General features: G+C 45.9%; 1 protein-coding gene across 3 annotated transcripts in view; it reads right to left on the reverse strand.

Moving 5' to 3' along the window:
• Positions 1–4,450: 4,450 nt before the first annotated feature.
• The window catches only part of ETV6 (ETS variant transcription factor 6), a 289,093-nt gene continuing 270,485 nt past the window's right edge, over positions 4,451–23,058 (reverse strand). For all 3 annotated transcript variants that reach the window (XM_070790077.1, XM_070790076.1, XM_070790078.1), the window contains 3 exons: positions 14,192–14,334; positions 12,212–12,312; positions 4,451–8,563 (listed from right to left, as the gene is read on the reverse strand). In XM_070790077.1, coding sequence (XP_070646178.1) covers positions 8,458–8,563; positions 12,212–12,312; positions 14,192–14,334 — 350 coding nt within the window. In that variant the 3' untranslated portion in view covers positions 4,451–8,457. The remainder of the gene's footprint in view (positions 8,564–12,211; positions 12,313–14,191; positions 14,335–23,058) is intronic.

The following is a 23,058-nucleotide window of genomic DNA, read 5'->3' on the forward strand; positions in this document are numbered from 1 at the left end:
AAATCATTTATTTGGCTGTGCCAGGACTTACTTGCATTGTGCTGGATCTTCATTGCCATGTATGGGTGCTTTAATTGCAATAGGCAGGCAAGATCTTTAGCTGTGGCATGTGGGATCTAGGTCCGACCAGGGAACAAACTGGGCCCCCGGCATTTTTTTCTTTTATGGATTGTGTTTTTGGTGTCATATCTAAGAAATCTTTGTCCAACTCAAGTGAACTCTCACTCTACTCTCAATCAAAGCACTTGTTCAGAAAAAGATGAGCCAGGCAGCACATGAGGGGCTGGTCATATGAAAGTGCATAAAATACCCTCTTGCCCTTTGAGAGCCCTAGTAAGGACAGGGTGGTGAGCAGTCCATGGCAGATGGGCATCTAGTTGCACTCATAGAGCGCTTGCCATTGGGTCAGCAAGGAGCAGGTGCTTAGTGCTCCCAGGAAGCAGAGACCAACTCAAGTAATCTGACATGGAATCTCATGGCCAAAACTCTAGTTGAAGGGACAGGCATGGAGACTCTCGGGGGATTCTTGAAGAGTGTTGCTAAGAGGGTTTGGGGAAAGAGAGTAGTCATCTACTACCTTGATAAATAGTTGGCAGAATTTATGCGTGAACTTCCAGATGTTCAAGCTGGTTTTAGAAAAGGCAGAGAAACCAGAGATCAAATCGCCAACATCCACTGGATCATGGAAAAAGCAAGAGAGTTACAGAAAAACATCTATTTCTGCTTTATTGACTATGCCAAAGCCTTTGATTGTGTGGATCACAAGAAACTGTGGAAAATTCTGAAAGAGATGGGAATACCAGACCACTTGACCTGCTTCTTGAGAAACCTGTATGCAGGCCAGGAAGCAACAGTTAGAACTGGAGATGGAACAACAAACTGATTCCAAATTGGAAAAGGAGTACGTCAAGGCTGTATATTGTCACCCTGCTTATTTAACTTCTATGCAGAGTACATCATGAGAAACACTGGGCTGGAAGAAGCACAAGTTGGAATCAAGATTGCCGGGAGAAATATCAATAACCTCAGATATGCAGATGACACCACCCTTATGGCAGAAAGTGAAGAGGAACTAAAAAGCCTCTTGATGAAAGTGAAAGAGGAGGGTGGAAAAGTTGGCTTAAAGCTCAACATTCAGAAAATGAAGATCATGGCATCTGGTCCCATCACTTCATGGGAAATAGATGGGGAAACAGTGGAAACAGTGTCAGACTTTATTTTTGGGGCTCCAAAACAACTGCAGATGGCGACTTCAGCCATGAAATTAAAAGACGCCTACTCCTTGGAAGGAAAGTTATGGCCAACCTAGATAGCATATTGAAAAGCAGAAACATTATTTTGCCAACAAAGGTCCATCTAGTCAAGGCTATGGTTTTTCCAGTGGTCATGTATGCATGTGACAGTTGGACTGTGAAGAAAGCTGAGCACCAAAGAATTGATGCTTTTGAACTGTGGTGTTGGAGAAGACTCTTGAGAGTCCCTTGGACTGCAAGGAGATCCAACCAGTCCATTCTGAAGGAGATCAGCCCTGGGATTTCTTTGGAAGGAATGCTGCTAAAGCTGAAATTCCAGTACTTTGGCCACCTCATGCGAAGAGTCGACTCATTGGAAAAGACTCTGATGCTGGAAGGGATTGGGGGCAGGAGGAGAAGGGGACGACAGAGGATGAGATGGCTGGATGGCATCACTGACTCGATGGATGTGGGTTTGGGTGAACTCCGGGAGTTGGTGATGGACAAGGAGGCCTGGCGTGTTGTGATTCATGGGACTGCAAAGAGTTGGACATGACTGAGCGACTGAACTGAATGCAATGGTTTATACTAGCAGAGATCTACCTCATCAGTCCAGCAGGAATGAGGTCCTTAAAAAAGATGAATGTAAGAGGCAACCCTGAGGATGATGCCTGGGACTGTCCGCTGTTAGCACCATAGAAGATCTGTCATCTGTCCTGTTGTCTTTTGGAACAAGAACGGCTTCCTCAGCTTTCTGTCTGCTCACACTACTCAGGATTGGTCTTTCTAAGTTGTCACCATTAGAGATAGCTGGGTGAAGAATGTACGTGAACTCTAACTCTCTACCCTTTTTTGTGGTTGTTTTATAATTGGAGGAAAATTGCTTTACAGTGTTATATTGGTAATTCTCATTATTTTTGGGGAAAAAAAAAAAAAAAAGATCTTTCTAGAGGCTAAAAGAGAGGCAGTGATGCCAGGAATTCTCTCCCTTCCTGCCATGATGCTGACCATGAATCATCTTGTGAACGTCTGTGAGAAGGTCCAGGATGTGAGTAGTTATTCCTTTACTCAGCAGATGTTTGATCACTGTGTTTACTTTTGTGCCTGCTCTAAAAGGAGAGCAAGCAAACTTTGTTGAAGAGCAGGCCTGGCCCTGGGGACGATTCTAGAGAAGGAATTGGCAACAGGATACACCAGAGAGAGAGAGGGCAAGCTCAGCGTGGCTTGAAGGTCAGAATCTCAGGGCTTCACGGGAGATCGCTGGCCTTGTGCTACTCAAAGTGTGGTTCAAGGATCAGCCTCATCAGAATTACTGGGCATCTTCTGTTAAAAAGTCTGTATCTCCAGCCTCACCCACAGAGTAGGGGAGCAGAGTAGATCTTCTGCCCCTGCTTCCAAAGATGGTGACGTTACTGACAAAATCTGCTTTTTATCCAGATCCCCAGGTGATTTGAATCACTTTTAGGTTTGAGAAGCGCTGATCTGGTCCAGTGGTTCTGGAGTCTCTTGTAAAAAACCCCGGGCCATGTGCTCACCTGGGCTCTGCTTAACAATTCCAGAGACAGCCAGCCAAGGGCAGTCAGTACATGAGAACGATTCTTTTTAGACTAGGCTAGTTAGGCAGATAGCGGATAGAAGGGGATGAATTGCTGTGCTCTAATTTGCAAGTGGAGGTCAGTAGTTAGAGTCACCCTTTGAAACAGCTGATCTTTATAGCACACAGATGTCCTAAAAGGTTTGGAGGACGCAGGAAGAGGACTTTGGTCCATTTCGCCTCCTTCCACAGTATATACAGTATTGGGAAAAAAGCTAGCATTATTGTGAGAATGATTCATGACAATTAGTTGTCATCAATTAATGTATTTACTTTAATTGGCCACATGCTCTTTTTCATACTATGATGAATAGATTGATGCTAGCAGTGGCTCCCAGACTTGAGTGTGCATCAGATCACACAGACAGCTTTGTAAACAAGATTTCTAAGCCCTATTCCCAAAGTTTTCGATTCAGTTGATGGCACAGGAACCATCATTTCCATTTCTAGCAGTTCTCAGGGGATATGATACTGGTTATAGTAGTAGCTTCAGATGCATTGTTACCACCTTAGGAAATACATGCTGCTGCTAAGTCGCTTCAGTTGTGTCCGACTCTGTGTGACCCCATAGACCCTTATTATTGTATTTTTAAAATGTTTATTTGGCTGCACTGGGTCTTAGATGTGGTGTGCATGCATGTTAAGTAGCTTTAGTTGTGTCTGACTCTCTGCGACCCCATGGACTGTACCCCACCAGGCTCCTCTGTCCATGGGGTTTCTCCAGGCAAGAATATTGGACTGGGTTGCTATGCCCTCCTCCAGGGGATCGTCCCAACCCAGGGATGGAACCCATGTCCCTTAAGTCTCCTGCATTGGTAAGTGGGTTCTTTACCACTAGCGCCACCTGAGAAGACCTCCAGGTCATGGGTCATAGAATAACATAGGACAAGTTAAAATATAAAAATAACCTCACAACATTCTCTGAGTGTTGTTTTCAAACACTGATTCTAAATTTCTGCTTCTGCAACCTACATCCAAGTTGCTTATAAACAATGTAAATTGCTTTCATTGCTTTATTTTTAGTTTCTACCCACCGCTGATGGCAGGTAGATAGTTCTCATCCACTGCAGGATGTCTGATGTTGGGGTCATAAACAGCTACTGGTGGGCAGGCGGCTCCACTGGTCAGCGTGGTGGAGACCTTCTGAATGTGGGGGTGGCTCTGAGTTGTGTGATGGTTGGGCTTCCAGGTCTTTATTGCCCTGGGTATAGTCACAGGTTCTACCCTACATTCCTGACCTCATCACCTACACTTGCACACCCGTGATTTCAATTGAGGGAGCACTTCTACTGTGGGAGGACCCAGGGATCTTTAACTCCTGGAGTCAAGTCAGTCTGCAGCAAACTGACAAAGCTTTGGCACAGCACAGCACCCAGGCATCTCTGATTGGGATTCCTTCTGGAAGATTTCTCCACCTGTGGCAGGCGCTCAGATTTGAACTATGTGCTCTGACCTTTCCGGTGCCGCTTGTTCAAAGATTGCCTGCAGACCTCTCTGTGATGGAGGCTTCCTGCCAGTGAGAAACCAGGACCACACTTTCCACCATAACTGAGTGTAGACAGGATGCACCTCACTGGACCACCTGGCCTGCCTGACTCCATATTATTAAAAACAAAGACTCAGATTTTTTTTTTTTTTTATAAAAAATTTATTGAGATGATGCAATTATAGGCTTTTCTTTAAAAATTATTTGCAACTCACTGGCCCTGAGAAAAGGCATTTTTTTTTTTGTTTTTCTTTTTTTTTGTTACATTCATTTGATTCAGTCCCTTATAAACCCCACACCTCATAAAACAACAAGAGATTAGAAATTAAAAAAAAATTCTAGATTCAGTCTGGTTTGCAGGTGGTTGCAGTCACAGAGAGAAATGGTGAAGTGTCCACTTGGCATGTGCGAAAGATTCAGGGAGTTGTTTAGTGTTGATGCAGATGAGGCCAAAAGAGTATAAGGTTAGTCTTCTGTGGTTTGCAGGGACCACTGTTACCACCCCCGCCCCCGGCTCACCCCCCACGGCTCCTTGGATCAATCCCTTCATTACTGCTCAGAAGAGGAACGGGCTGAGTGGGTGAAAACTAGCACCGAATGCTTGGGCCAAGAAACTGCCCTTTGTTCTTTGTGTGTTTCCCCAAATTTTTATCTTCAGCTTCCTGGGTGGGAATGGGTCAGATGGGGGGATAACCGGGGCTGGATCCCAGTCCTAATTCTGACCCTGGCATGCCGTCTGCTCCTGGGACAAGTCACGTGGCCTGATACTCAGATTTCCCTTCTTCAAAAGGAGAGCTAACTTTTCAAACATATGTTGGACCCTAGGCAGTGAACGGTGGAGGTGGTGGTTACTTAGGCATTTAGGTACATCCTGTCATGGCCTTTAAGTTTGAGCTAAATCTACATTCTCATCTGGACAAAGTTCAGTGTAGGAAGATGGGGCAGGGGTTCTAAACATACTGTTGAAAGGAGAGTAATCCATTAGTTGTTACTCCTCATTGCTCGTGGGGCCACGCCCGCCCGCCAAAGGATTCGGAGCATCCGTGATGCTACCTCAGGCAAGACAAAGTCACCTGGGGACAGAAAGATCTTAGAGATAACTTTACTCCCCTGGAGCCAGTCCAGCCACTTACCACTGCTTTCTTCTGATGGAAAGGAGACACCCTGGCTACCTCAAGGTGTAGGGAAAAGAAGATGCTAGAGAATTTCAAGATCCAAGCGAGAATGTCCGCCTTGGACACTGCTGGTGGGTAAGGTCGCTCCTGCAGCACTGTTTTACACCTTCCTTTCCAGTTTCTCATGTTGCAAGCCAAGCGCTCCCATGATGGCAGCAGGGAAAGGCCAACTATTCCGACCATGAACGTACCCTTAATTTGGTCCCAGGTGAGATTTTCGTCACCTCTAGTGCTTAGTGTTGAAGTGAGACATTTCATGCTGGAGATATTCTGCAGGAAGGAGGTGAGCTCAGAGGGCAAGGATGGTGCCTGACTCTTGGGATTCAGTGTCGAGCAGATGCTCCACCCAAGTTGGCTAAACTGAACCTGCAATCTTTCGGGTCTGCTGTGTCCCTACTGTCAGCATCACTCAAAGATTCCCTCAAAGAACCAATGAGAAGAACCTCTGCCATTAAGGGAATGAACAGAAAACCAGTAACGGTAATATCCGGATGGACAATAAAGACTGGATTGGAGTTGACACCTTCTATTTCTCCAAGTGGCTGACGGTGCCAGCCTATGTCTTACAGACTCTTAGAGGATATTGCTTTAAATACAGAAACCCTAGGGGCAAAGGGGAATTTCCCCTCCACAATTCAACTGTTAAGATTCTTTGGACCACAAGAGCCCGAGTCCTTACACCTGGGTGAACAGAGTGAGATGCTCTGATCTCAGGGAAGAGCAGCGACACACCCAGGTCTCTGATGTCACATCACGCAAAAAGACTCAGTGATTATCCACCCTCTCTCTCCAGCCCTTCAACTCAGTGACTTCCCCAGGTATTTGGCTTAATCTCCCCATTTGAGAGCCAACATCAGTCACCTTCCAGGCTGGAAGGTTATCCCTGTGTGCTGCTGACACTCTTGAAAGACATCTGTAGCATGCTGGGTTTCATCCCCATTTGAGCAGACTGAGCCCAAACCCTTCCTTCATCAGGGGACCCTCGAGCCCACACTGGAGGTCCCTGACCTCACTTCAGGCCCAGCATTCTAGAAGGTGGACTAGAGGGGAGTGTGCGATGGTGGGAGGAGGCCGGCCACCTCCATGCATCTCTCTGTGGTCGCATAAGACGCAGGTACGTTTCCAGTGTCCTTGAACAATAGTCAATCTGTTTGTCCCCTCCCACTCCCTGCAGGCTGGTGCCCTTGTTGGTAGGGCTAGGGGGTGCGGGAGGGGATGGGAGAATTCCTCCTGCCTGGGTGCCCACAACCCCAGCCTGCCTGACTCCATCAGAAATGGCTTGAGGACATGCCTGGAGGTCTGCTGGCTTCATCTGCAAGTGCGCTGACAGTGCAGACACGTACCCGGGGGGCCATGAGATGCTCGCCCAACGGAGTAGAAGAAGCGGAGAGAAACCAGGAGGGGGTGCTTTGTAAGGCAGGTCTAATCTTTCCCAGTACAAAAAGACCGTACTCCTAATATTGGATTCCGAGCCTGTATTGGAACAGTTGATTTAAGTGGCTAGAAAAGGAAAAAAAAAAAAAAAATCTAACAAGAGCTTTCTAAAAATATCTGTTATCATCAAAAGTACTAAGAGGTGGCACCTTCCTTGTAAGATGTGACTGATCTTACTTTGAGGTGAAAAAGAGCCACACACGAGTCCATTTTGAAACACAGCAAGGGAAGAAGGAAAAAGGGAAAAAGTGAGGAATCTGAGGAATTTCCCGTCTGCCCAGGCTTGGCAAACACCGCTGACAACTGAGACGACACACTCCTGGATCCTCCCTCTCAAATGCCCTGTGTCCCGTGGGGACCAGGAAACTTAAAAAAAAAAATGCTAGGAATTGGGGGGAAAAAAATTAAGTGAGGATATGAAACTGACTGCGAGATGGCCTTTGGGATAGAGCAGAGAAGACCCTCTGTAACCTGCTCTGGGATAATCCACACCACCACCAAAGACTTGTCATCTAGTCTCTGGACCGTAAGACTTGTGCTGTCTTTTTTTTTTTTTTTTTTCGCTCTGCAGCACTTGCAAACTAATCCCATGATGCTGGGGCTTCCAGATAATCTGGACAGCCTTATGCTCCAGGGAACCACCAAGCCTCATGGTCCTCACAGCTGGTTGGGGTGGCCTGCTGGATTCACATGTATCTTTCCAGAGGACAGCAGCATCTCTGGGGCCTCTCTGGCAGGGAGCCAGACGTTGGGATGTGGGTTTGATTTCTGTGGTGCCAGCTGCAAAGCACCCAGACCACATATTCCAATATACAGGTGCCGAAAATTCCCAAGACTCTCCAAGAGGCTGAACTCTGCTGAAAGGGCATCTGAAGTTCAACAGCCAGTGAGGAGGGAGGACAGAGCTGGGGGCCAGGAAGGAAAGGGAGCCAGAGAGAGAAGAGAGCTCTCCTTTTCACTTTATCTTTTGTAAGAGCATCTTTTTTTTTTTTTTTCTTTTTTCCAGCCAAGACCCAACAGCAATGGGAACAAACCTGATCCACATGGCAGGGTCAAGAGGAACCTGAACCCTTTTGCAAATATTCTCTCTCTTGACCAGCTGGGCTTCTGCACTTTGTGAGATTTGCAAAAAATAGATATATATATATATAATAGATACGTATTTCCATAGGAAAACAGCCTCGGATGTCTTCCCCTATATGAATGATGAAAAGTCAAACTGCATGGTCTTTTTAAAAAAAAGAACAAAAACACCATGAAACTAACAAGAGGGGGAGGGGGAGGAATCACAGACAAGAGATTCCGATCGAGAAGGAACCGTGAACGCGAGTCCCAGGCTGGTGCCCTCGGCCAGAATTCCAGCGCCGTCTTTGCTGAGTGGTTTGTCTAAGGTGCTCCGCGGGATCCCTCGCGCTGGGCGAGAGGAGTGTTACTGCCACATCCATGTCTCTTCTTTTCTGCTTCATCTTGCCCCATCCATCCTGGGGAGGGGGGGTGCCCTTGGCTGCTGGCCCACTAAGCTGGGAACCACTTCCTTCAACACTCGTCTTCTTGGTATATTTGTTCATCCAGCTCCTGGGACTCAAGGTGCTCCAGACGGTCTGTTCGGCCACTCATGATTTCATCTGGGGTCTTCATAAACCTTTGGAAGAGGAAACGGTGGCATGAAGAGGTTACAGTTCCCTAAAGCTGTCTTCACCTTGAACTCTTTAAAAAGAGGAGCCCGTCACTTTTACGTAGCTGGAGGGCTACTGAACCTGGTCGTTAATGCTAACCTAGCATTTTCTTAGAAAAAGATACCCCAGGCTCTCACTGCTTGAAAGCTGGCAAAATAACTATAAAAAAGGCTGGGAGGATGGTGAAGAAGATGGAGCAGGCAGTGCATTCCTGCACGACCATCTGAGAGGACCCTGGGAGATATATACCCATCTCCATCGCAGACTATAAGCTCAAGTGATGGTATTCAAAACTTGAATCTAACTTGAAGGATACAATTAAACGCTGGATGGAATGGGTAACAGGGCCAGACAATGGAGCTTTTCGAAATTAGAAAGGCCGAGAGAAAGACATTTCTTGGTGTTATCACTGATGCACCCTAAATGCTAGCCATTCACTCCCTTTATTCTGTCTTCCTTGGCAGCTGGGTGCCTGCAGCAAGCCTCATCTTCTCGGTCACTGGGTTCATATGGAATTAACATCAGTGGCACATTCTGACCATGACCATGGTTCAGGAAGGGAGCCTGGGTGCAAAAGTTCCATCCTTACGGTAGGAAGGCCCTTTCCACAGCCTACACACCATTCCCTTCCCCTATAGTCTGCCTGGTACCATATGACCTGTCTTAGAACAGGCATTTTCTGTCCTCACTCCACATTCAAAAGCCTATGATGACTTGTCAAGGATTCACTCTTTGGCCTGCTCCTTGGGCCTCTCTGTCGTCTCAACCCAGGAAACTCCTGTGTTCCACTGTTTACGAGCGTGAACTCTATTCCAGTCCGGCCAGTCTTTTTTTCTGATGCAAGTCACAGCTCATGCTGACCTCCAAACCTTTAGCTTTGCCTTTGTTTGGAACCCTCTTGACTCCTTCCCCTGTCTGAGACTGACTCATTCTCTGAGCTCAGTCTCGCCATCAAAGAGCCAAAAATCTCCAAGCGTCCCTACAATTGAACACTTAACTCAATTACATACCCGGTTCCATACTGAGAAGCCTTCGTTTTGGGGTGAGTCTGGTTTTCGACATTCATTTCCTCAAAAATGACTAATCCCTTGTCACAAATAGTGCTCTTCTTTCCTTCTGTCTTATTGAAATCACTACTGGAAGCCTGGAGCCTTCCACCTCTGACTACTTTTCTGCCCATTATTGCTCATCTTTTCAAGCAGGGTGATCTGTAGCATCCACAGCCTATCTTCCGCTTTTATCCTGTAGCTAAAACTTCTCCCTCGACATCTGAAGTCACTAATCATCCCCTCCAGGCTGAGTCCTCAGATGTGCTGTGTCTGACCTTATCTTTGGATGGCTCTTCCATATTAAGTTTCTGATACTTCCCACCAGGCTTGTCCAGAAACATTATTGAAAGCCTCCTGAGGTTATATAAAACTGCTATAAAATGTAATCCTCTACCTTCTAGGAACTTATGACCTACTTGAGGGGAGGAGTTCACATGTACAGCTATTAAAAATGTAAATCATGGTGTGGCATAGGGCCAAGGGAACTCAAGAGATGATGGAAGAAGATATTTGGCTGTGTTTGAGCCACTGAAGGTGGCCTCATAAAGAGAAGTAGACTTGAGGTAGACTTGGTGGTTTGTATATTTAAAATGTTAAAGTGATTTACATTTCTAACATAGGGAACCAGATTAGTGTTGGAGGGCAGCTGGCAATGTGTATTAAGAATCTAGGTGGCAGGGGAATGGACCAGAGGGAGAGATTGTTGAATCTAGGTGTCAATTGTGAAGAACAGCCATCAGCCTCCACTGCCCAGGAAGCAATAATAATGTGTCTGCCTTGCTTTCATCTTCTAGGTCTCATGGGAGTACTTGCCATTGGTAGATTCTAACCTGAAACCTGGTGGTAAGAAATGTCAGGAAATGAGGGTCCCAGTCTTCTAGCCCCTGCAACACAGACTGGAGTAGGAATGGAGCCAGTGGACAGTCCAGCACAGGGGTGACTGGGATGTAGGAAGGCTCAAAGATAACTCTGGTATAAAGGTTGGTTGCTTAAACAATGGTGATGCCACTGCTGATGTAACAGGAATTCTGAGGGTAGGGGGATGTCCAGTATGGGAAGAAGGCTGGTCTTGAACATTTCATGTCTGAGATACTAATGTGATATTTCAGTGGATCTTTCTTACAAGAAGCTCTTGAACATTAGTCACTTACTGACCAGAGACTTTACTCATACATCTTTTGTTCCCCGAATGTTATTGATTGGAGTGTTTCAGTATTTCAATTCCATAATAAATTCGATTCTGTAAAAATCCCCTGGTCAATCATGTGTTAAGATTTAGAATTCCAGGGAGATTTTATAGCTGCATGTAGAGACTTGAGAGCCCCATCCTGGAGGTGATAACTAAGCTGTGTCATGGGATCCATTCATCCTGGAAACTAGTATAGCGTGCGAGGAACAGAAGCCAAGGACTGAGTTTAGGGTGGAGGATGAAGAGAAGGCATCAGCAGAGCCAGAGAAAGGAGGGGTCTTTTTTGCATTTTATTCTATTTCCAGCTCTTGAAAAGCCTTCTCTGTTTCTTTCGAAGATCACAATTGTTTTTACTGCCCCTAGGTTACCATGCCTTCCCAGCACTCACACCCAGGCTCTCTGCTCTTTTGGATAACTATCCCAGTGAGCTCGTGCACTCATACACAGAGTCATTCAGTCTCTTTCTACCCCAATCTACATCTCAAGCCCCATTTGTAACTCTCTTCTGTCCCACCTGCCAAAACCCAGAACCTAAGGTCTGGGGCCCACCTTCTCCTCAGTTTCACGTGGTCTCAACACATCAATTACCACCAGTGTCAGAGGACTATGTCTACCTCTCCTGATTGGTCCCTTAGATACCTTCTTCTTCCTCTTCTAACTCTATGTGATTCCCTGGGAATCACAATCTATGGCGGTAGCTTAAGTGGTTAGAACTTGTAAGCTGGGAGGGATTCTAGAAAGAGGAATGTCTAGTCCAGCAGCTTTCAGATATTTACAATGCATTGTCATAAATATATTTTACACTATGACTCATCACACACGTGCTCACACACACACCCGACTACCCCAGAAAGATAATTTTCATCATGAATCCACACTCTTAATTCATATGGCACAGTCTGATATTTTCCTATTCAGTTCTGTTCTATTTCATTAAAAAAAAAAAAAAAAAAAAAACTGATTCATTAAATCTGTTTTATGACTCACTAACAGGTCATGACAAACACTGGTCCAGTTTGGAAACCTAGAGGTCTAGATTTGTTTAGTCCCTTTCTTTGCCATTAGCTCCTCTGATTGCTCCCTTTAACTATACTGGATATAAATGTCAGATAATACTGTTTGATCACTGCATTATTTTAAAGGTGAGTCAGACTGTGTTGATTTACTTTTGGCTTTCTTCTAGGACAGACATAAGCAAACAAAAATTTTTTCTTCTTAAATTCTAACCAACCAGCAACCTTGTCTCCAGTGAGCAGCAACTGATAGCTTTGAGGATCAGACAGGCAGGTAGAGACCTCAAGAGTCTCCCTCCTCCGTCTTATTTCAAGAAAACAATATCCTCCCAGAAGAAGGAAAGGAGAAAAAGGAAGTGCTACCTGAACAAAAGCCTTTGTCCCGGCTCCTTCCTGATAATGTTTAGTTTGTAGTAGTGGCGCAGGGCTCTGGACATTTTCTCATAGGTCATGTTTGTTCTGTTCTGTTTGTTCAAAGGAGGAAGAGAGAGAGAGAAAAAAAAAGCACAAAGACACAATGAAATGAACCTCAGCAATAGGCGCTGGAGGAGTTATTCACATCCAGCTCCACAGGGTGCTCCCGTGGCCCTGCCAGGCCCACCCCGGGCTTTGTCCCACGTGTCCCTGGCTGAGGTCTCTCCTAAGGTGAGTCCAGCCAACAAAGCACATCCCGCCTCGGCCTCCCCGACTTCCTCTCCCAGGACTGCGCTCTGTTGTGCCCGAGGAATTTCCTGCGGGTCCCCCTATCTGGGGTCATCCTTCACCTTCTGACCCACAGAGAATTTCTCTTCCTTTTGCCCTTTTTAAAAAAGAAAAAACAACACACAAAAAAGTGACCTTTCTCAAACTTGTGCTTCTCGTTTGTCATTTTAAGGAAGAGATTTTTTTGTTTAAATTCCTGTTGTGGAAGCAAGAATACAGTGGTTCCGAGCCCTGGGGCAAGGGCACCCTGTGGGAGCTGTGGAGCGATTTTTCTCAGTGACTCACGGGATGGAGGGTGTCCGTGGGGCCTGGCCATATTTGGTCATGGCCTCTGGCAGGTTCTCCTTAGCGGGGCCAGAGCACGGGCTGCCTGCCGTCCGGGAAACTGCAGCTGGGGCAGAGCTCGGCAGGGCCTCCCCTGGGCCCTCCCCTTTGGCTGATCTGGAGTGGGGCCTTCATGGTGTCTTGTTAGCTCTGTCCCATGTCTATCTGCCTGTGGCCAGGCCTGGATCTTGGTGACTTTTTAAAGTAGGAATACTGATTTATCTCAATTTTTTTTTTAAACAGGGGAACTCTTTGTTTATTTTACTGTGATAAGAACACCAACCATGAGATCTATCCTCTTAAAGTTTTAAGTGGGTAATACAGCACTTAATACAGTGTTAACTATGGGTACACTGTTGTACATCAGACTCTAGAACTTACTCATCTTGATTAACGGAAGCTTTCTGTCCACTGGTTGGTAACTCCCCATTTCTCCCCCTCTTCCCAACCCCTGGCAACACCAGTCCACTCCCGGACTCAGTGAAATTTGTCTATTTTAGATCTAACTTCATTTAAGTGAAATCAGACAGTATTTGTCTTCCTGTGACTGGCTTATTTCACTCAGCATCCTGTCCTCAAGGTTCATCCATGTTGCCACATGCAGCCGAATCTTTTTTAAAAGCGTAATAATACTCCATTGTGTGTATACAGCTCGATTTCATTATCCATTCATCTATCCGTGATGTTGAGGTTGTTATACCCACCTGTTACATCTATGTAAAAGTACTATGTAAAGTACATCTACTTTAATGGTTTTTTTTTAAACTGTAAAAGACTAAATCTTTTAAGTTCTATTCCCTCTTCCCAAGCTGGAAAAGCTGTGGGGCAGTCAGAATTCTTGCAGGGTTTGCTTTTCAGGAAGATGTTTTACAGTCAGAGGATAAGCATTTTCCGTGTAGAACTGGGCTTTTGTGACCATGGGAGTGTCTAACGGAGTGGAACAGAAGCGGCACCTCCCAAAGGCCCCTCGTGAGTTACAAAGTGCTGCAGTGCATCTCTGGTCCCCAGTTCTTAATGCTGGCGTGGGCAGCAGCAGACCCAGGCCGTGGTGAGGGAATAATGGTTACTCATCACGAGGCCGATCAGACCGGGAGATGCCGAGTTAACTGTAGCCTGGCACGAGGAACACATGGAAAGGGGCATCTTTAATTACTTCCTTCCCTTTGCAACTGTCTTAATTGTTTGTCCAGTGAGGAATAAACTGAATAATTACAGGCCGACTTAGGAAGCAGAGGACAGACAATTACCCTCCAACCCAGGGACAAAAACTGGATTTGGGCCCTAGTTTATGGGACAAATGTTTGATGCTCTTTTTACCTTATGGTTTCCCCACAGTCGAGCCAGTCCATTGGGATCCACTATCCGGAATATTTTGGATTCTTTGTCCTCCCATCGGATGAAGTTTTCGTACCGGCTGTCAGAAAGCAACTGATAGACGTAATCCCAAAGCAGTCTACAGTCTACAGAGGAAAAGGGCAAGAAAACACCGTTGACAAGGCTGCTTGTAAGTATGAAGAGCAAGAATCAAGAAAATAACCGAGGAACCGCTTTTGCCTTCTTCGGATTGAGTACAAGCTCCTTGTTTTGGGAATTCCTTGGCAGTCCAGTGGTTAGGACTCTGCGTTTTCCCTGCGGAGGGCCAGGGTTCAATCCCGCAAGCCAAAACAAAAACAACAAAACTTTTACAGTGAGGAGACCAAGGCACAGAGAGACCTGGGAGATGGTGACCTTTGACCTGTGGAGGCCTTCGAGACCATCCTGGCCCAGCCCCTCCCTCCCCACAACCTCAGATAACGCAGCAACCCGGAAAGAGGAAAGGACTGGTCTATGGTCATGACCCATGATTTGAACTGGAGTAGAGACCACAGGAGGGAAAGAACAAGCTCTAACAGGAAATGAATCGGTTCTGAAAAGGGGCTGAAGACAGGCTGGCAGGTAAAAGGGCAGAGAGTGCCCTCGTGTTCCAGAGAGGGTGGTGTGGTGTAAGGTCCTTTGGTGGGAGGAGACAGTGAACAGATGGAGATGTGACGACTGAAGTTGGCTGTGGGAAAGGAAGACTCATGTGGTTTAAGAAAACAGTCACCTTACAGCTACTTTGGAAGTTTTAAAAATCGTTTTATTATAATGGAATCAGGGTAGAAAGGAACCCAGGAGGGAAAAAAAAAAGAAAATCCATTTCTCCATGTGCAGAACAGATGTTGGATCACTTGGTCATGCAGCACATCTTCCTTAGCACAGGCCGGGTGCTGGGCTAGGCCTTGCCTTTTGGCTACGGGTTGGCAAATTCCACAAGAAGAGGCAGACTGCACTCCTTGACCTTGTTCTAGTGCTTACTGGATTAGTGCCAGACGGGATGTGGCCTGCTCCCCTGGCACAGCCTTGACAGGTGCATGGGGACAGATGTGGACTTTGCGGCTCCAGTTGATGCAGGACCAGCCTCGGGATGAGAGTCAGAGACTCACGTTCCCAGGTGTGCACTGTTGTTTTCGGGAGCACTGGCCAGCATGGCTGGTCGTAAATGAGTAATTATTGGACACAGTACGTATGTTCTTCACTTTACCAGTGTTATTTCTAACCCTCACTTGGCGCGCCACCTCCTTCCTAATCCTCTTGTGCCCCAGGTCACAAGAGGATCTGAACTGTGGGCCTTCTGTATGGCCAGGAGCCACTTCCTGATGCCAGGTGAGGCCTGGCACACCTGGGCAAGGGGAATGTCTAATCTTGACTTGGGCTATCTCAGAGCCAACACATTCACCTCCCAGAGCACAAAACACACCCTCCTTGGGCACACGTTTACAGGAGGAATCGAGTCAGGTCGCACTGAGCAAGTGTTTTAAATCTCCCTGAGGTTCCTCCTTTATGAAAGGGGAGTGCGTCTTTCCGGGACTACTGTATGAGCGATGATGCGAGTGAAGAAGACAGTAAGGAGTGTCACGATGACGGTGCGTGCTGGGCTCTGCTTGCAGGCATGGGGCCACGCATGCCTCCAGCCACTTGCTTCTGACCCTCAGGACGCCCGGTGCAGCCGGCGCTCTTGCTATTCCTACTTCATGGCTGAGGAAGCTGGGGTTTAGAGGGTTTGGTCATCAGCTAAAAGGCACAGCTTATGACACAGGTCACAGTCTGTGCCACACATCCTGCTGAGAACTCTGTTCTCAGAGAAGTTGGTTCACAGGTGTCTATGAGTCAAGCCTTAGGACTTTTCCAAGCAAGATGAGTGTGTCCTTTGTGAAACCCAGCTTTCCCTCTGAACAGCAGAAGGAGCTGGCACCCAGCACAGCATTTTCCAGGAGGGCAAAGTGTGAAAGTGTTAGTCGCTCAGTTGTGTCTGACTCTGTGACCCCCATGGACTGTAGCCCGCCAGGCTCCTCTGTCCACGGGATTCTCCAGGCAAGAATACTGGAGGGGTTGTCATTCCCTTCTCCAGGGGATCTTCCCCACCCATGGATTGAACTGGGCTTCCTGAATTGCAGGCAGATTCTTTACCATCTGAGCCACCAGGGGAGTATCTTTTAGGCAGCAACTGTGAAACTTAAATTGGACATCCATTAAAATGACCAGATTTTTTTTTTTTTAATCTATTTTTTCGTCAATTACTTATGCTTTAAATGTCATATCTAAGAAATAGTTGCTTAATCCATGGTCACAAATACTGCTGCCTATGTTCTCTTCTAAGAGTTTTACATTTTCAGTTATTTATTTTTTTTGGGGGGTGCACTGAGAGGCATGTGGAACTTCCCTGCCCAGGGATCCAACATGAGGTGCCTGAGTGGAAGCATGGAGTCTTAACCACTGGACTGCCAGGAAGTCTGACCATACATCTTTAGTTTCCCTTACTGTATCCTTTTTTTCCCTGATTGATCTGCATCTAAAATGTAATGTGGAGACTTCTCTGGCAGTCCAGTGGTTAAGACCCAGCCCCCTTCCACTGCAGGGAGTGCTGTTTCGTTTCCTGATCAGGGAAGCTAAGATCCCATATGGCTTGCAGCCAAAAACTCAAAACATAATACAGGAGCAATACTGTGTAACAAATTCAATAAAGATTTTTAAAATGGTGCACGTTAAAAAAAAAAAAATTAAGTTGACATGTGGTTTCTTGTGTTTCACCAAAGGACCCGTGGTCTTCTTCTTAGAGAATTTCTGGCATTTGAACCCTACGCTTATGAAAGCTGGCCAGCGATCTGTTACCAACCCTGCCTGATGCTGTGCTCATGGTTGCCAGAGGGGGAGCAGAGAGACAGCAAGGGGACCAGTCCCAGCAAGAGGAAGTACCTTGGGAGGTGAGTGCCTCATGATCCCAGATTGAGAATAATCGAGCTCATTATGAAGGCACTTGTAAGAGGGCGACTCCAGGCAAAGTGGTGAAGCAGGCAGTGTCATTCTCCCTGCCACCTCCTCGTCTTATATCATTTTATTATCGGTGAAAAAATAGAGAACTGAAGTGAAAGAGTGAAGTCGCTCAGTCATATCCGACTCTGCGACCCTATGGACTGTAGCCTACCAGGCTCCTCCATCCATGGGATTCTCCAGGCAAGAGTACTGGAGTGGGTTGCCATTTCCTTCTCCAATAGAGAACTGAATTGCGGTTTAATTGTCCAGTTTGTGTCTTACCGTCAAACAGCAGATGGGTTTTAATTTCCGACAATCTCTTCCAAGTGGAAGCCATCTGACAGAACCAAACGGTATCATAAAAAATGCCCTTCCACTAGGAGGAACGAAGTTGGTTTGTGAAGAGCTTCTTGTCCATGTTTCTTGACAGGGTTACAATCTTTTTTACCACCAGAGGCTTGATGACACCTTTTGGATGCTTGTGGATGGGGTATAAGATTCTCTAGAGTGAATCATTTTAATAGAGTTTAATAATTAAAAAAAAACTGATTTGGTTATCTTTAGCAGTTTGATAGAAAGAACTTTTTTTGCCCATGATATATGGGCAGTCCTCTCAACCTCGAGAACTTCCTGGAGCTAAAATGGAAGATGAGTGTTGTCTTGACACCATCTGCTCAAGGATTTTTCACTTTCATTGTTTCTGTTGCTTCTCTTTTACTGCCTTGTACATTCTATTTCTCATAAAATGGTGACGTGAGAACCAGACCATTTCTCAAAGTAAGGGCTTAACCAGTTCTGGGTACCTACCACGCTGGGTTCTTCAGAGGCATCAAACTGAGAACTTCACACCGTAGATCATTTACTGAAAAAGGTCTAGAATGTGATCTGTGTTTGGTTGGTACCTGGAAGGCAGGGTTTTCCAGAGAATGGACTTTACCTCGAGTTGTAAGACCATTTGTAGCCTGCAAACTTTTCCCTTTCATAAATGTGAAAAGAGCCCCAAACAAGCTGCCAATTGATCATTTTAAATGACATTTAATCCAGCAAAGTCAACTTTAGCCGAGTAATAAAAATATGTTGACATTCAAGACACTGAATTACTCGGTCACTAACAGAGGTAGCAACAGGAATTTTGTGGCACAAAGCAGTTCGTTCAAGCTCACAGTAAAAGTGGCTTTTATAACACTATTGATTCTTTTGTTGCTTTAGTTAAAAATTATGCCAGATGATAAAAATAACTACCTGACAGTTTTTTTTTTCTTTTAAAAAAAAAAACAATTGAAATTCAAAGCCCAGTGAGTTATTTTTAAGACTTTAGTTAAATAAAAAGGCAGATTCTTTTTAGTTCCCTGGGTCCTCGGAAGGCTGTTGCCATGGCCTACCGGCTGTTTTTCAGTTTTGTTAAAATCCATCCATAGTCTGCACAGATACAATGTTCTTTGGTCATTAATAAAAATGCTTAACACTACTATATAATAAAAAGCATCAGGCTTTGAAAACAAAGGTTCATCACATTACAAAACACTTGACTAGGCATGTGAAAAATAATCTTATATCACAAAGTGTTCATTACTTTTATGTGCATGTCTCAAACTAAAATTCCCACGTGCCTTGAGAAGGAAGGCCCTTTAAACAAATGGGCACGATTTTGATTCTCTCTTCCACGGGAGGAAGCTTATAAAAGGGTTTAGTGGAGTGAAGTGTTATTTTCCAATTGCAGAAAGAGAGTTCTCTTTCCTGCTGGGTGAGGTACCCTGGGTATCCACAGTTAAAAGGCATTGTCAAAAAGAAAAGAAAAAAAAGAAAAACCCTTTCTGTGGTTAGGGAGAAATATTTTCCCTCCCACGCCTGTCTCTTACCAGAGACTCGTTGTACAAGCTTATTGAGCAGACACTGTAAAAAGATGGGCAGGTCACACATAAGCAACATGGTTTCCAAAAAAAAAAAAAAACAAAAAAACCATGCTAGACAAAACTGATGTTCAAAAAATCTGAGTGGGCCAGTCATTGACCAGGGAATGTTTAATGATGGTGGTTAATTTAAATTTCAGGAAAGAGTCTAAGAAAGCAATTTTAGGTTGTCTTAACTGCCCAAATGGAATTTTAAATGAAGGTCTGTAAACTGGAGTTCTGTGGGTATAATCACCAACAAGGAGGGGCCTAGTGCCCCAGTCTCACTGCTTTCAAATTATTATGAAAAGCTAACCAATTTATTTCAGATTAAGCAACATGTAGGTAATATGCAAAAGAAAAAAGTTGCTTCTCTGCTTTACGGCAGTGGTTCTAAACTAGGGGCAATCTTGCCTGCTGTGGGGGGTGGGGCGGTGGGGGAGGCATTTGACAATGTCTGGGGACAATTTTGGTCATTATATCTGGGGCGGAGGATGCTGTGACAGAGGCCTGGGATGCTGCTAAAGAGCTTATACAATATATAGCAAGTCCCCTATATACGAATGAGTTCCATTCCAAGAGTGCATTTGTTTAAGTCCAACTTGTTCACAAGTCCAACAGTGTCCAGGTACCCAATGAACACAATCGGCTGTATAGTACTGTACTGTAATAGGTTTATAATACTTTTCACACAAATTGTACATAAATAGTACATAAAAAATATGAACATTTTTAATATTACAGTATAGTACCTTGAAGGCTTCCCTGGTGGTGCAACGGTAAAGAATCTGCCTGCCAATGCAGGAGACATGGGTTTCGATCCCTGGGTCAGGAAGATCCCCTGGAGAGGGAAATGGCAACCCATTCTAGTATTCTTGCTGAGAAATTCCAGGGACAGAAGAGCCTGGTGGGCTATAGAGTCCATGGGCTCACAGGAGAGTCAGACATGACTGAGTGACTGAGTTCTCACACACAGTATGTTGAAAAGTACAGCAGTACCAGCTACATCACCGCTGCTTTTATGCTTGCTTCTGGACAGCCCGGGCTTGCATAAAGATATAGAGTCCTTACTATATTGTACTCTGTACAGTGCTGTACAGCAAAGTATACAAGAGCACAACCACTTTAGAGAATACACGCCAGACATGGGATCCCACGTTTGCATCTTTGAAAGCTTGCAACTTGGAAGATTTGTATGTAGGGGACTTACTGTAATGCACAAAAGAATGCCATCCCTCCGTCAACAAAGGATTATTTAGCTGAAATACCGAGACTGCCCAGCTTGAGAAACCCTGCTTACAGAAGCATGGGTTTTACACCATTGCAGGGGGGTGGCTGTCTGCAGCTATTTTTTTTTTTTTTTTTCTGCCTTGATTCTAGACGGGCCATTACCTAGAAGCAGAAAGCTGATAAATCCAGTGCAGCCAACCCTGTGCTGATACGCAGAGGTGTGTTTACAGCAGGCAACTGCTTGTGCTCTGCTCTGGCGTAGGGAAACAGAAGCCATATGTGCACAGCAGCCAGCCGGGAGGGGGAGAAGCCGAGGCAGAGAACACAAATCTGTGCTTCCTGGCTTCACTGAAGCAGAGGGACCGCAGCTGCAAACGCCGCTAAACCTTCTCACCGTTGGTGGCAGGAGGTGGGGAGCAACGCTGGGAAAGGCAGGAATCTGCAATCATGCCTTATAGCTGAGATCAACCCCCCGGACAGATCCCAGTAAGACCCGGCCCCCTCCTCCAAATGTGGTGGCAGCCAGGGAATTTGCATCCAGGCACCACTGGGACTAGGGATGCTGTTCCAGAAACGCACGCCCTTAAAAAAAACTGGAACCTATAGTCTCCTCAAGCCCCTTCTCTTATTTCCTACCCGTTACTGTGCTGGTACTGTGTTATCTTTTTAAAAAGGCCATCCTGAAACTTCCTTCTCTTTTAGGGCTGATTTCTTAGAGGTCCCAATGAAAAGAAAGTGCAGTGACTCAGATAGAGTGTGTGAAGCCAGGACACTTGGGAGACTCCTGTTGGGGTGGAGTCTGCCAGAGTCTCCAAGGGTCTCCTCAAAATACAGTGGGCAAAGCCTCGGGGGAGGTGAGCAGGAGGGAAGAAGTCAGTCTCCAAGGAACCTAGGGTTCTTCGGAGGTCTGCACGTCAGAGGCCACTTGGAACAAACGTTCAGACACAAGGCTTTGTTTGGGTCAAGGCCCCCACACCCACTCTGGCGGGCAGTGGTGCTGGCCGTATCCATTGCCCTCCCCTTGTTCAACCCTTGAGCAGAGCAGGGACACTAACTCGTAGAAATTAACCTGTTTGTGCTAATATTTGCATAGTGTTTCTTTAGTGCTCAAAAGTGCCCAGAAATGGGTATTAGTATCTGCATTTTTATGGATAAGGCAACTGGGCTTCAGCAATCTTAAGTACCTCAGCCTGGGAGTCAAAGGCTACATTCTAATCGTGTTGATTCCAGAGGCTATATGCTCTTCCCCAGGAGCAGCATATATGAAGCAGCCGTGGATGAAGGCCCCGGGCTGGGCGCCAGAGAGGGCTCTGGGTCAGCAGAGGGTCACCTGCCTGAGACGGTGTGGGAGGACATGGCTCTCCCAGCCGGTAATAAATCCCCGAGGCCCCTTGGCTTATGGAGATATCCCACGACCCTGTCCTTTTTTCCAAATACAGTGTCTACAACTGTGTGTGTGCATACTGCCACACCTTACCACAAGGGCTGCCCTCAGCACTTTGATACAATCCATTAAGACTGGCCTTTTAGGAGGTCTTTCTCTCTTCAGGGCTGCTCCTGAAGCAATACAAGTCCATGTGAGTTGTGAGGATGAGCCCCCAGGTGCTGTCCCTGGAGTCTTGGGCTTATCTGATGTCTGATCACATGATTAGAGGCTCCAGAGCTGTGAACGTCTGTGCTCACAGAGCTCATCCAGCCAATAAAGCCAGATCAAAAGAGGACGGTGCTCTGTGACAGGCAAACAATATGGGAGATTCGATGTCTCCTTGATGAGAAACCTTTTGTTTCTGTTAAAAATACAACCTTGAGAGAGAATACATATATTCTCAGATCCTTTGAGGATCTCAGATTGCCAGGCCAGCATTATCAGAGGGTTGGAAGTGAAGTGCACAGGGCCTGGGGGTGGCGTGGGGGAGAATTCTGTTTTATCTGCAGTAGAATCAACTCACCAGTGAGATCCTCATACACCATGAAGAAGCTCACGTTTGCAGAAAAAAGCGAGAGATGTCATCACTGACTCAATGAACATGTGTCTGAGCAAACTCAGGGAGATAGTGAAGAACAGGGAAGTCTGGTGTGCTACAGTCCATGGGGCCGCAAAGAGTCAGACACAACTGAACAACAGCAGCAAAACTTGTGAGGTAAGCATAAGACAAGATGTTCTATTTGCATGGCCCATGGGCTTTGAACAACCAACTCTGTACAGGCTTCTACAGCCCCCAATTTTGTGGAACAGATGAATGACTTTGAATGGATTATCAACCACATTGCCAATGAATCTCGCTTCCTTAGCTGACTTTTTGGATTAAGGCCAAGGAAGGGATAAGCAGACAGGAAGTCTGGTAACTCAGGTTTTAGTGGAATTGTAGAAGTTTAAGAAAGCCAAAATGACTTCAATTTTTTTCTTTTAAAACTGAGGTGTCTATGGTTAAAACCAAAGCGGGGCGCTTAGCTTGTCTGATGGCATAAAGTAAGAAGCACACTGCCTTCTGCCAGCGAAGACACAGCATTTGGCATTTAGAGAAGCTTCACCCTATCACCGAGCAAAATGCCTGGCACAGAGAGAGACGGGAGAATTTCGGAATGAGTGAATGATCTGAACCACACAGTTCAAGTAGGCAGCCTGACCCTTTCTGTTCTTCAGCTATATTTTATGTTAATGATGTTATTGTAAGTACTCTGGGCGGCTCAGCAATCAGCCCGCCATCAGGACTTATCTCCCTCCTTACATTGCTT

The sequence above is a fragment of the Bos indicus genome, chromosome 5, assembly GCF_029378745.1.
Source record: "Bos indicus isolate NIAB-ARS_2022 breed Sahiwal x Tharparkar chromosome 5, NIAB-ARS_B.indTharparkar_mat_pri_1.0, whole genome shotgun sequence".
NCBI classification, from domain to species: domain Eukaryota; kingdom Metazoa; phylum Chordata; class Mammalia; order Artiodactyla; family Bovidae; genus Bos; species Bos indicus.